This window comes from Strix uralensis, chromosome 23 (genome assembly GCF_047716275.1).
Source record: "Strix uralensis isolate ZFMK-TIS-50842 chromosome 23, bStrUra1, whole genome shotgun sequence".
NCBI lineage: Eukaryota > Metazoa > Chordata > Aves > Strigiformes > Strigidae > Strix > Strix uralensis.
Window position 1 is genome coordinate 1186922 of NC_133994.1, and position 13587 is coordinate 1200508.

General features: G+C 51.0%; 1 protein-coding gene across 1 annotated transcript in view; it reads left to right on the forward strand.

The window, feature by feature from the left end:
• Positions 1-13587, forward strand: part of MEGF6 (multiple EGF like domains 6) — a gene marked incomplete at its 5' end in the record, with an annotated part of 101856 nt that overhangs the window by 66011 nt on the left and 22258 nt on the right. Inside the window, 5 exons of the mRNA XM_074893329.1 lie at positions 7229-7354; positions 8243-8365; positions 8735-8857; positions 10932-11069; positions 12930-13052. Coding sequence (XP_074749430.1) covers positions 7229-7354; positions 8243-8365; positions 8735-8857; positions 10932-11069; positions 12930-13052 — 633 coding nt within the window. The remainder of the gene's footprint in view (positions 1-7228; positions 7355-8242; positions 8366-8734; positions 8858-10931; positions 11070-12929; positions 13053-13587) is intronic.

The window sequence follows — 13587 nt, forward strand, 5'->3', positions numbered from 1 at the left end:
ATCCCGGGCCCTTGGGTGTGCGCTCGCTTTCTGTGGGGTTTTCACAAGTACATGCAAGTGGTTCTTTCCTTTAGTGCTCGGTCTACATAAATATTTACACTGCGAAGTCAGAGGCTTTGCTCTGACTTGATCTTGGAAATCACATGGTTTTTATTAAGCCAGCATTCTTGACAAGAGTTACCAGGCAGCGATCACAGGGCGCGGGCAGCGTGCAGGCAGCAGCAGTGAAGGCAGGAGCCTCACTCAACACGCTCTCCCTTCACACTTCAATTTTCGTGTTTCAGGAGTGCTTTCCCAGCGCCGCTGGGGAAGAGAAGAACGTTTTCTCTCCCTAAATGCCGAGCTTAAGGCCAGCTGTAACAGGAAGGCAGAGCAACACAGCTGAGGGGTGGAAAGCAGCATGAACACCCACCAAAGCCACGGGGGTGCTGGGGACCCATCACGGGGTGTCCCCGGAGCGGAGGAGCTCTCCTTGGAGGCTGCGGGAGGGCAGTGCAGAAAGGAGGCACGATAACCTCCCTTGGTGGGCAAAATGAGGTCGGTGACATCGTTGCATCAGTTGGTGCCTACGAAGAGGTCGGTTGTGGTGTACAGCAAAACTGGAGCCGTAGCACGAGTAGGTGTCTTTGGGCGACCAACCTCTGTCACAAGGAACAGAGTGGAGAGGTCGCAGTGTCGGGCAGCTGCTTTCTCGGGCTGAAGGTAGCCAGAGGTGGTGGGTTTTGCTCAGGAGGGCCTGAGCCACGTTTCTTCACTCCCGTGAAGTTTCAGGCACTGACTTGACTCCAACAAAGTTTTTTTTCCCCTGTGTGGTTCTGAGGCATTAGGTTAACTGATAAAGGTTGTGTTTCTCTTCAAGTGGGCACTCTGTTTTCGCTGGACAGGTAAGATTTAGTGCTGCTAAAACAGAAAAAAAAGTGCCACTAAATAAATGGAATAGGGTAGGAATAAAGAGAACTGGAGACAGTGAGACTCTCCCATCCAGTCCCCTCTGCTCTGGCACTGCTCTGCCCTTAGGGACGGGGGAAGTTGCTGACGGTGATCTGAGCCAGGGCTGCGCTGGGGTTGAGCTGGGTCGGGCACAGAGATGGGCTTTAGGAAGCTGCTGGCAGCCCCAGTGTGCACCAGCACAGGCCAGAAAGCGCTTTGGAGAGAGGAAAAAGACTATTGCCGTGAAGTTTCTAGTTAAGGTCTGTAAAACCATGGATCTAATTCTTTAAATGTTTTCCGATCCCCACAAAACCCCCAAATGCTTCAATTAATCGTCAGCCCTGCCTGGAGCGGGCGGGCGCTGCAGAATTCCCCTGCGGAGGTCGGTGGTTGTTAACCCCAGGAGGGCAGGGCTGGGCAAGCAGCTCAGCTCTTGGGGCTGGGCTCGGGGTGGTCGGTCCTTTTCCACCCTCTGGCTGAACTATTATTCCAAACTTGCGATGGAAAGTCGCAGCCTATTTTATTCCTGAAGACATCAAAGAATTGCAAAATAGATGAAATCTTTTGCTATTTTCTTTTGGTGGCTTTGCACCTTTGGTAGTTCTTCGCACCTTTGTGCTTGGTATTGCAGATGAGTCAGGCAATATAAGTCAGGCACAATGCGGGGAAAAATCAGCAAAAGTTTTCAGAAGTTACTTCAGGCACCTTTAAGAGCAATTTCCTACAGAGAACGTTGCAGCTCTGTGTAAACAGCTGTTTAATTAGCACTTGTGTTTTGTAGGATTGGAAGAGATGTTTTGCCTTTAACAGCCTTTTTCTTTGGGGGTGTTGGTACCTTTTACAGCCTAAGCAGAGCTTGGCTCTAGGCACAGTCCAACAGGGGATTCTTAAATCTCGTCTTTGACATTGCCTGGAGAACAGATGGGGACAGCAGACTCCTGGTGTCCCCTCGTGCTGTCACCTTGGGGTCCCTTCCTTCACTAGAGCTACGTCTGCCCTTACCGGGGGGAACGAGGGGCTCCAGCAGCCTCGCCGTGATTCTGGTGGTGCAGGAGTGGAACAAAAGCTGCTCTTGGCCGAGGCCAAGCTCTCAGCCCAGGGCTGGGGTGTGACGAAGCCGGGGAGTCAGGAGCCTGCGTGACCCCAGAGCCCGAGGCAGCTCCCCGGGGTGGGCTCGTACCTGGAACCGCTCTGACGGCTGCGGCTTGGGAGAGCACGAAAAAGGGCTGAAAAGCACCTTCCCGTGTCCCGCTCTGTGTCTGGCAGCAGCTCTGCGCCATTGTCAGTGCTTCGGGTAATCTGCAGCTCAGTTGTGCAAGATTCTTTCATTGTGTCTTTGTTGGTCAAATATAGCAAGTCACTGATGATTTTAACACAGAAGGGAGGGAGAAAAAGAGCAGACATTTCTGTTGAAAGTGAAACAGAACAAAAAGAGTCATTGGGCGTCCTGAAATTACCTCTTTCTTTATCAGAACCACATGGGCAGGAGGCAGGAAGCTGACATCTTCAGGTCCTTCTCCACTGCTTCAGCAGAGGGATGAAATCCAGTCCAAGGCAAAGAATTTAATCTGAGCCAATTGCTTTTGTTGGCCTGCAGAGTAGAGAGATGGTCTGTATTAACACACAACATGTTTCTGGAAATTGTCTGAGGTTAGAATAAATCAGTTTGGGATTACATGATGTAGCCCTATTTATATTAAGAGTACTTCAGATGAAGAAATCTCAAATATAGCAGCGATTTATAAAGTGAACAGAAGGACTAGGCCGTGAACGTTTGTGTGGGTTTGAACTGTGGGCACGGAGGGTAATTGTCTGTAGGGACTTTGTAGAGGTTTTCAGTTTGCGTGCGTCGTACAGACAACTCGCACGAGTTGGAACACCTGACCTTTTCTTCGGCCAGTGGCACGTTTCTCAGCCACTGCTTAGAATCGACGGGCTTGCATGACGCTGCAAAAGGGAATGTCAGGCTCAGTTCTAGTTACAGCTGCTTACGGTTTCTTTTCAAGTATTACCTCACTGCTTCTGATGGCAAATTACTTGGATCTGAAGGAAAGGTGATAGGGATGGAAAGAGGAGAAGTTCGAGCAGAGGAGCCCGAGGCAAACCAAAGGAACCGCTCCACGTTCGCCCGGCAGCTCAACACGTGGATGAGGGAGCAAACGCCGGCGCCGTGAACGGCCCCTGGGCTGGGCGAGGGGCACTGCTCAGCTCCCAGGAGGTGGCCGGGTAGCTACAGGGGCTGAGTTCAGCTCTTCCCAGTTTGTGAAGGTCAGCTGGAGGCTGCAGAGCTCGGGTAGCTCAGTTATTAAATCAACTCCTCTGTCAGGCTGCTACTTCGCTCGCAGACCCTCTTCCCGCATGCAGCCAGTAGTAAGAATGTCCTTTTCATCCCTTTTTATCCATTTCCTGGGCCTGAGAGGGTCACAGTCTAGGAGCAAGCATCTCTCAGCAGCACTGCAGTCCCTTCAGACAGAGGGGATGGAAGTAACATCCCTCTTGCAGACGATGAAATATCATCTGTGGAAAATCTGTCTGAGCTTTAATTACAAAAATCTGTGTGATGTACAAGATGACACTGGATTTGGCAACGTTGTCACCGAAATGTTAAGCTAGGGAAAGCATCTGGGAATGGAAATATTTTTAGAGTGGTTCTGTAAACAGAAAAAAAAAAATAGCAGTAATTAAAACAAGGCCAGCAGCGAGGTCTACTGGCTGTAACTCTGCGAGAAGCCAGCTAAGGAGACCCCGAATTAGAAGGCCCTTGCTTTGATGGAAAGACACCCAAAAGAATTTTAATGTGTTCCCTTTGTTTCGCCTTATTATTCCCGATTCTTAAATTGAATTAGTTTGCATCTGAGCAGAACTGCAGTGCTGCCCGAGCAGGGTGGGTGGCTCGGCGGGACGCTGGGGGACGCGGTTGCTTTGCTGGTTACCCGGCGCGTGCCCCGGCGCTGTGCCGCGTACGAGTGCCGCGTAGCCAGCGATGCCAGCCGCTTCCTCCCCGAGCAGAAGCCTCCTGGCAGAGAAGGGCTCCTGGTTCCCATTACCCGCAGAGCTCTGGAACGTACCCGCGATGATGGCTGGGACAGCAGCGTGCGCCGGCCCCTTCGTCCGTGTGTGCAGTCACAGAACCCAGAGGCTCGGAGGGGTTTTTAGCCTTGAGGAGTACTGCTGCTAGTGAGGAAGCTATGCTGAAGGAAACACCAGAGGAAAGAAAACGCTCTGCAAGACCCCTGTGCTCTCACTGCTGCCCCTTTTACACGTTCTTAGCGGTCCCCAGCCAGTGTCGGTGACGATCTGCTCAAGCGGTTCCGGCGCTCTTGGCCACGGAGGCCTCGCTGGAGCAGGAACGTGTCCCCGTTTAGTCGGTGTCCATACCCTGCCTGAGCTGCTCGTGGTGGCTGAGCGTTGCCGTGTCCTGCGGGCCGCGCAGGAGCAGGTTTTGCCGTTGCTAAGCTCTGTTGGTACACGGCTACGGCGGGGTACGGGGTGGGTGCGGTGCCTCAGCGCCGTTCAGTGCACCCAGAGAGACACGCTGGTGGTCTTGGGTGTAGAAATAACGCTTTTGGAAAGTCTGCTGTATCCAACATCGCAGGATTTCTGTCCACTTAAATTTTGTGTGGTAAAGAAGAAGCTGGACTTTAGGTGTTTCCACTCTGAAAAGCTGTCTTTTGGAGGTACGCAAGGAGGGCGGTTACTTAGGTGCAAATTCATACAAATAGCTGCATGCTGGGAGGTTATTTTAGACGTACAATGCGTTGGCTTGTTACACATTGGCCCAGTGCTTTTCCCAGATGAAGGAATGTTTTGGCAGGCGTTAGCATTGTTTTACTTCTTTTTAAAAAAACCCCACTCCAACAAGCCCGTTATTTATGGCTATTTTTTAATATATGTTATTAAACACTTTAATATATCAGACTATTTTAAAATGACCACCCATCTCTGCTAAAGCCTGAGCACTGTAACTCTGACCCATAACTTTTCAGGAACGTTGAGTATTTCTGTTGTTTCCTTCCAAATGGATTAAAGGAAATGTCAGCACAACTAACATAAACTGGTACTTCTTGCTCCAGCCGTATGTTGTGTATGGCAGTACTTCGACCCTGTTAAGTCACTTTTATTCCCTCAAATATTGTTTAGTTAATTAGAGGCACACAAGGGAAAGTTAGCTTTAAAAGTCTGAAATGAGAGAACTCCTCAGCAATGAGTCAAGGCATATTTTCTGCAGGGGAACTGTTTGCAGAAAAAAATTAAAATACACAGTTTTGCCTTTTATTTTCCTTCTGTGCCAAACGTTTGTTTCTCACTAATACATGAGAGAGGCTTAATCAAATTACTTTCAGGACTTTGTCTATAGAAAAGACTTCTGGGCGCTGGGACGAGGCGCTGGCACAGGAACGCGCTGGTACCCGCCGCCAGCCAGCGCAGGCGAGTCGCCCGCAGCCCGCCCGCAGCACGGGGCTTCCCCGGGGATGAGGAGACTTTCACTCCTATACGCTGTCCAGGCTCGCCGGCTTCGCGAAGCTCTCGAGGTTGCTGAGGGCACTTTGATTACCTGAAGTGTTAGTTTGTGGAGCGATGTTTTTCATTAGAGATATTTTTAGCTTTCTTACAAGATTCCTCAGAGTCAGCACATTAGTTTATTCTGGAGCTTGAAAAAGAGGTCAGAAACGTGTGAGAGCACAACTCATCGTATCCGTTCTGCGGGTGGGAACCAGGTCCATGGTGGGGTTTTAGCCATGTCGCACCCACACAGCAGCGTGTTGTGCGTTTCATGCCCATCCGTGTCTCCTAAGAGGAAGAACTGACTGAAAGCCAATTTCCCAACTCCCCTAAGGGACACCTCCCTTTGGAGCAGTCTCTGTTTGAGATGCTCACCGATGTAAGGAGTGGGTAGGTAACTCAGGGGACATGCAGTGGTCTAAGAGGAGACTTCCATCACTTTGGAGGCGTGTAATTGCCCCAGGATGGCTTGTCAGAGTCTGTGAGAATCCTGCTCCAGAAGGTCCTTCCCTGCTTTGTTTTCTGGCTCAGATCTCTGCTGGATACAGGGTCAGTGGTCCTGGATAGCTGCAGCCTAGTAAAAATAAGCAGGAAAACTCTGCCCGATTGCTGGCTGCAAGGTGCCCACGTCTCCAGTTAAACATCATGCTTTAGTTGCTTATCCTGCCGAGAAGTCCCAGGTTATAACAACAGAGGGGGGGAGGAGAGGGCTATTTTAAGGCTGATGAATGATAGCAAGCTTGTAAAGAGAAGATAGCCCACATGTTCGGTCATAAGATCTGTTTTCTGCCGTAGCCTAGGCAAAACCTTCTGTTTTCTGACTGTTTGGAATCCTTTGGGCAGGAAAGCGCCTTGCGCAAGGCCACACAGAAACGCTGTGGCACGCCAGGAACACCAGTCGGGAATCTCAATTCCCAGTCCCGCCCGCACTTGGGATGAAATCACAGTTCCCACCAGCGGCTCTCCGCGCGCTCCGGCCCAGCCGCTCCGCGGGTCGCGGCATCGGTGACTCGCAGCGCGGACGAGCACACACGCCCTAACTCGCGCAGAGATCTCCCGGTCAAAGCGCTGAACCGGGGGCTGTTACACCCCATCGAACCGTGGTCTGCGTCTTAAAACATTTTTCCTTAAAAGTTTCCAGAAGAACTGATAGTTCCTGCTGGCCCTTGCCTTGTGTAATCGGTGTCTTTTGCACAGCATGGAGCCAGAAACTTAGTTTTCTGTATCATTTTGTTACAGGAAAACCTGAATACGCCTGAGTGCAGCTCTGAGCAGTAACTAAGCAGAACTAACTGTGGCATTGCACCTGTGTCTTTGAACAAAATTCACAGAATTTCAGCAATAACGCAGCACGAGAAGCCTGCCTGCCAGCACGGGCACCCTTCGGGGACAACCAGCACCAGCCTCCCTCCTGCCTAATACTGTGGAGAACCTTGCCCAGACCCCCACAGCCTGGTCTCCCCTCCCAGGAGAGCTGCTGGGAACTCTTGGTGTAGAAAAGAGCGAGTTCAAGCGACTACCTGGCCCCGTTGAGCCAATCTTACCTTTAAAAAAGAGGGTCCTGTCTCAGGGGGCGCTGCCCAAGGTCCCTCTCTGGTGCACACAGAACAGAGTTTTGAGCAAGAGCTCACATTTCGCACACTTCTCGCTTTAGCGCACATCGAATATGCCCCAATTTTAAATCCTCCTTAGCAGGGCTCCGTGTAAGCGTCTGCGATTTGCCCTGCTCCCGTGCCAGAGACTCGTCCCGGTGCCGTTAGTTTTGTGCTGAATGTTCTGTCCCTTTGCCTCGCAGCTGTGAACACGTGTGCCCTGAACAACGGCGGCTGCGAACACGACTGTGTGCAGGTGACGCTGGCACAGCACCGCTGCCAGTGCCGGCACAATTACCAGCTGCGGGAAGACGGGAAACGCTGCGTCTGTGAGTCCCCTCGAGCACGCACGGGGAGCTGGGGAGGCAGAGCTTCGCTTTGGCCTTTTTTTCAGGGGCAGATGAGAGTTGGGGGGGGGTAGGGAGTGCGTACTCGCACGCTCAGATGTCAGATAGATCTGACTGGCGTGTTTCTCTCCAGTAAAATCTACATTTTGTGTTGTTGTGGACATATCCTGCGGCTTACGCAGAAAGGCTAGGAAGGGCTGAAGGAGTGTAGCCAACAAATATGAAATTGTACGAAGGCACATGCTTCTGGGAAAGTCAAGGAACAGCAGCGTGTCGCAGCGGGACGGGATCTTCTCCCTCTGCTTGCAGACAGCTTTCTGTCTGACCTGCTCCCAGCTGCAGGAGGGAGAGAAGCTGAAGGGGATACAGAGCAGAAGTTTAATCTTCTCCTTCACAGCAGTTGGCATTCAAGAAGTAGGAGGAGGGAAGTCTCTAGCTGTGAAGCTGCTAAGGGAAAAGGAACGACTAGGATATTAAAAATGCAGCAGTCGGTCGGGTTTTGTAGCATCTGCCCAGGTGCTGGAGCAGGTCGGAGGTTGGCAAACCCCTTGGTAGGAGCACTGGAAGCCAACTGGCCCAGCACTTGCTCTGTAATCCCTGTAGAGGGACGTGCCCAGGCTTCTGCTGGGAAGTTTCACTCAGGTTAGTGCCTGCCTTCTGCGGGATCTCACACCCTGAACATCCTCCCGCCTGGATGGAGCAGTAAACAGAGAGCAGAGATTTTTCTGTCTGGTGGAGAATGGTCTTTCATGGACTGCAGATTTTTTTGCTAGGCCTGACTGCTTGAGGCTCTGTTCTCCCACGAGCACAATGCCGACAGGAGCCGGGATTGGCATGACACAAGCCTGTCTCTTCTGCTTTGACCTGCAGTGAGGAACCCCTGCAGCGAGAGGAACGGGGGCTGCATGCACCGGTGCCACAGCCACCGCGGGACAGCCCGCTGCCAGTGCCACCCCGGCTACCGGCTGGCGCCTGACAACAAGGCCTGCGAAGGTGAGCTCCCTCCAGCAAAGCCTTCCCGCAGGGGAACCACCGCGCCTCACGCGGGGAAGCCGTGCTCCCTCCTCAGAACCATCGGCGCTGGTGAATCGGACGTGGTGATGCAGAGCGCTCGGCTGACACCGCTCCCAGAGCCCTGCTCGGGTTGTCTGGAGCAACACTCGAGCTCCGTGCACTCCAATTTCCTGGGAAGCTTTACAGTATTCTGAACTCTTCACTCTGTTTCTTTGTTGGTCTGGACCCCCAGGGAAGAATTCAGGGTGCAAGAAACCAGTGAAAAACTTGTAGATAGTAACAACTGCCCCTTTGAAAGGATGTTTGTGGCTCATCCTGCTTTGCTGATTGATTGCTCATCTCTTGCAGACGTGAACGAGTGTCTGACAGGACTAGCCCTGTGTGCCCACCAGTGTCTCAACACTCACGGCTCCTTTAAGTGCACCTGTAACCCAGGCTACGAGCTGGGGGCAGACGGCAAGCAATGCTATCGTGAGTACCTACCGCACGCAGCCCCCCATCTCCGGCGGGGTTGCTTCTGCAGGCAAGTGTTTGTGCACTGTCCTCTCTGAATCGGCGGGACCAAGTCTTAGCAATCCTTTCTGAAGAATTTCACAAGCAGGTTTGGGGCTGTTTACTCTCCCACCAAGATAAAGAACTTTGTCTGATCTTTAAAGTTACCATGAAGCTACTTTTGCTGGTTTAGGCAATTTATTTGGAGCCAGGTTTTATTTACCAATGATTTTATTTTGGCCAAGTTCTACTCTTGGGGACTTCACTGGGTGAGTTCAGTCAGCTGCAGATGTGTAACTGAAGGAGGAATTGAGCTAGTGAAGTGATCACATCTGCTCCCCTCAGGAAGAAATAAACACTATTATGCAAGAATGAGCCCAACTGTCCATACATCTTTGTTCAGCGCATACACACCAGCAGGACAGTCCAAAGCAGAGCGCTCAGCATTTAGCACTAGCAGCCCCCTTCCAGATGAAGGCACCCTGGCAGCCCAGTGCTGGCAGCTGGTGTTACTGGAAGCTGTGATGCTCCACCTGTGCAGCTGCTGCAGCTCTCACTGGGAGCCTGCCAAGGGTGCTGGGGTGAGGCTTTGCAGACCAGAAATGGGTCTTGAAAGGCATCAGAGTGATGTGAGGACTGATGACATGCTATCAAAGAGCCTAAGCGTGTGTATACCTTTCTTCCTAGGAAAAGGGTTTCATCTCACACTGCATATTCTGTAAAAAATATCCCATAGCTCAGTTTCACAAGCAACTGCACATTTACCTTCAGCTGCTGGGGTGAAGCTGCATGATAGCCAGCAAGGCTTACAGAGGGTTGGATTCAGAAGCCAGGTCTATGCCTAATAAACCTTAGCTACCTCCTCACCTAGCACTGTGACTGTGCAGCAGGGAAGATTACCCTTTGTGGCTTCAGCTGACCAGTCCACAGTGACAAAAAGCTTAATTTTATTGCTCCTCAAGAGTTGGTTTTGCAGGTAGCCCCCGGTAAGAGATGCCAGCCCTGGAGGGTCACTTCTGACAGCGGGGACAGTGGAAGCACAAGCCCCACCCATGTTCTGACATGGCTCCTCCAGTTGTTGTGACCTATTGCCATAACCATTGACTGTATCTCTACTTTGGTGCCAACTGTAGCATTAAGTAGCCTTCTTGTATGAAAAGTGTTTCTCCCTGCCCCTTCTAGCACATTTCTTCTATGCAAAACCCCAGTTGTTCTTGCATTAATAAGAAGAGAAAAGACAGAAGGACTATATTCATGTTGTGAAATCTGGAAGAAGGTCTTCCACCACGGCACAGCTTTTGGTTTTGACACGGGCAGATCCATTGGGAAGCATCAAGCTGCCCTTCTCTCATCCTCCGTGGGGCTGAACACACTAAAAGCTCAAAAGTGTTCTTGAAGGCAGAAATTGTTTTCCTGAGGTTCAGGACTGAGTCAAAGCTCCATGGTACAAGTTCCTTTTAGTTTAAGAAAGCTTAATTAACTAGACTGAAGTTTACATAAACCTTGCCAAGCTAAGAAGATGTATGGCTGCTGTTGATGTTTGCACCTACCATTTTTGACATGTCAGTAACTAACGTTTCTCGCTGTAGGCATCCGGATGTTTCCGTAGTTAGCTGTATTCTGCTGCTCCCATTTCTAGCTGGCATCAGAACAGCTCTGCTCTTACGAAGACTGAGCCAACTTTTGGTTGGCAGCACACACTGCAGCTTGTCAGGAATGGGAGCAGTTCTGTCTGCAGTCTGGTTCATCTCAGAGATTGTCCAGAGCCTGCTCCACAACTCTGTCCCTAGGAGGCTACACGGGGCGTCGCCTGGGATCCATCGGTTTATTTTTATACATCACTTCCCAGCCCAGTGGTGGCCTCTGCGCAAAACTATTTTCATCCTTTCCCCACTGCAGATTGCTCTCCTCCTCAGCAGGGCTGTGCACGCAAAAACACATGTGCAAGGAGCTGGGCTGGAAGGTGCTGGGGGGGTGCCTGCTCGAGAGCAACACCGAGGGAAGGCACGGGCCAGCCAGCACGTAGAGATCCTAACCAGTGTGCCTCTTCCAGGGATAGAAATGGAGATCGTGAACAGCTGTGAAGCCAACAATGGTGGCTGCTCCCATACGTGCCACCACACCAGCTCTGGCCCAGTCTGTACCTGTAACTTTGGCTATCGGCTTGAAGAGGACCGGAAGACGTGCACTGGTAAGGGAAGGGAAAAGGTACAAACCTTGTTCTCACAAGCACACCTCAAGTAACAGTGAGGATCTCCACGTGGGGAGCTACCAGGTGTGCATGCACTAGCCACTGTGCTACACTAGCCACTAGCAACTGTGTGCATATGCACTACAAGCAGGTTAACAAGGCCAGAAACAGATGCAAAGTAAAAGGAGGTGAGATATTGCTCTGCTTGCAGACATCCTCAAACCTCCACTCAAGACCTACCGGGACAGCAAATGTTGACTTCAGGACTAGTTTTTCCCTGCTGAAACCGATCTAAAGCGGCATTGGCAGATACAGACTTCCATCTCAGATGGTGTAAGCCTAAGTCTAGAAGGGATGATGCTCAAAATGTACCGTCTTGCCTGTTATCTCAAAGGAAGCAGCGATGTAATTCGAGTAAATGAGTGATGTGGAGGAGTCACTAGCTGCAAGCCAAGTGTAGTTCAGCCCCAGCTGGTTCTAGCAAGAATGTGTTAATGGGGAGGTAAGGGTGAGCTGCACCTCGAGCTCTGTACATGCTATAAAGGTGTGCACGTTATATCGCATTACTCTGAGCCCCTTGCAGCAAATACCATGGTCAGAAACCCACAGCAGTGCTCCTAGCCAGGCTTTTACTGCCCCACTGTGCCAGGCTGGGGGCTGCTCCCATGCTCACGGCGGGGCTGTGGCTCAGGCTGGCACAGCCAGGCTGGGTGGGTGCCTCCAGCCGGTCCAGAAGTGCAGCAGATCCTGGGGCCCTTCCTGCAGGTTAGCCGAGGGTCCGTGCCTCAGTGCAGTGAAGCACTTCTGCCTAAAGACTTCTCTTTCTATAAAACCAGCGAAGAGGAGGTTGTTAGCAAAGAGTAACAGTGTTTGGTGATGCAGAACAGTACTGACACGTTTCCATGCAGTGCAGAGTTGCAGTTCACGTTACTCAGGAAATAATTCTTGAATTTGTTCTTTGTTCAGTACCACCTTCTTCCTGCAGTTCAGGGAGCACGTCTGTCCAGGGCATCTGTTTGGAACAGACACACTCCTTAGGCTGCCACAGGCACCCTGGGCAGAGGGGGGCAGTTCCTCTGCCAGAGAGGAACCCCAGATCCCCAGGGCATTTGCTTTCCTCCGTGGCTCTGAGGAAGCAGCAGGAGCTGTCTCCATACAACACGGGAGCAAAAAAGCCAGGACCTGAACTGGTCTGCCCTAGGAGAACATTGTCCCTTGCACACCACAAAGCCCAGCAAGCTTTCTGGAGCCCAGCAGTGCTATTTGTTTTCCTACCAGACACCTCCTCGGTCCAGCCTCCTCTGGTGGTAGGGGGATGCTCCACAAACCCCTCTACTACACAGGCACCGTGGTAATTGCACTTCATAGTGAACAAAGAGTCCCATAAATACAAGGGCCTTGAAATGCAAAGCTGCAGGAGCTCTGCGTTCTCTGGGTTATCTGGATCCATCCGTCAGAGACATCACTTGGAGACTGTTTGAAGGGCCCTGCAGTTCTCAACCATCTCCGAACTTGACATCAGTATCGTAACAGGGTAAATCAGAAAGCAAGAGCCAGTATCACTGTTGGAACCACCCCCTATTTGTAAGCACACGAAACCTTTAAGAACACTCTCAAACTGAAAATCACAGTTAACTTCCTGCAGGCCTCTAGGATTCAGGATCTCTGCCTTGGCTGAGGATGATATGTGAGCGTAAAGCTCACTCATTTCAAGAGGCAAACACAAATACTAGCTCAGCACTTGGCAGTCAGATCAATAAAAGCTTACCAGAACTAGTCACGGAGCAATTTTAACAAGTACTGTCACCACTGCAAAGCCAGATGTGCATTAACACCTAGTGCCCTTTGTTTTTTATTTAGATATCAATGAATGTGACAGTGGTTCTCACTGTTGTCAGCAAGACTGTTACAATTATCCTGGAGGCTACGAGTGTGCCTGCTACGCTGGATACAGGCTCAGCACAGATGGCTGTGGGTGTGATGGTAAGCAGAAACATCTAGCTGGACTCTGCAAGTAAACCAGCAGCACTGCCATCCTCAGCCTCGCAGCACGGCGAGACACACACACACAGAACGGTCCCTCTCATCCTGGATTTCTGTGTTTTGTCAACCTCCTCAGTCTGCTTAGTGTTCAGGCAGCTCAGCTATTCTAACCCATGTGCTAGTCCGGCACAACTGGAGAGCAGCAGCGGGGCTTTTGAACACCCTGAATTCAAATCAGGATAACTCACAGTGAGTTGGTCCAGGTCTGACTCCTTTCATTCACAGAAATCATTTTATGTTCAACCCCAGAGGCCAACGTTGCCCATCATTTTTACCCAAGAGATACAGGCAAATAAAACTGTCTCTATAAAATACAGCTAAAACAGTGACTAACACAAGCTTTTAATAAAGAGAACAAGAAATTGTCCTACCTGGGTTCAAACAGCCAGGCATTTCTTCCAGTTTCTCCCAGCTCATACCAGTTTTCCTGTCAGCTGTCTGGTGAGTCACCTTCTCAGCATAAAGAATGTGGGGC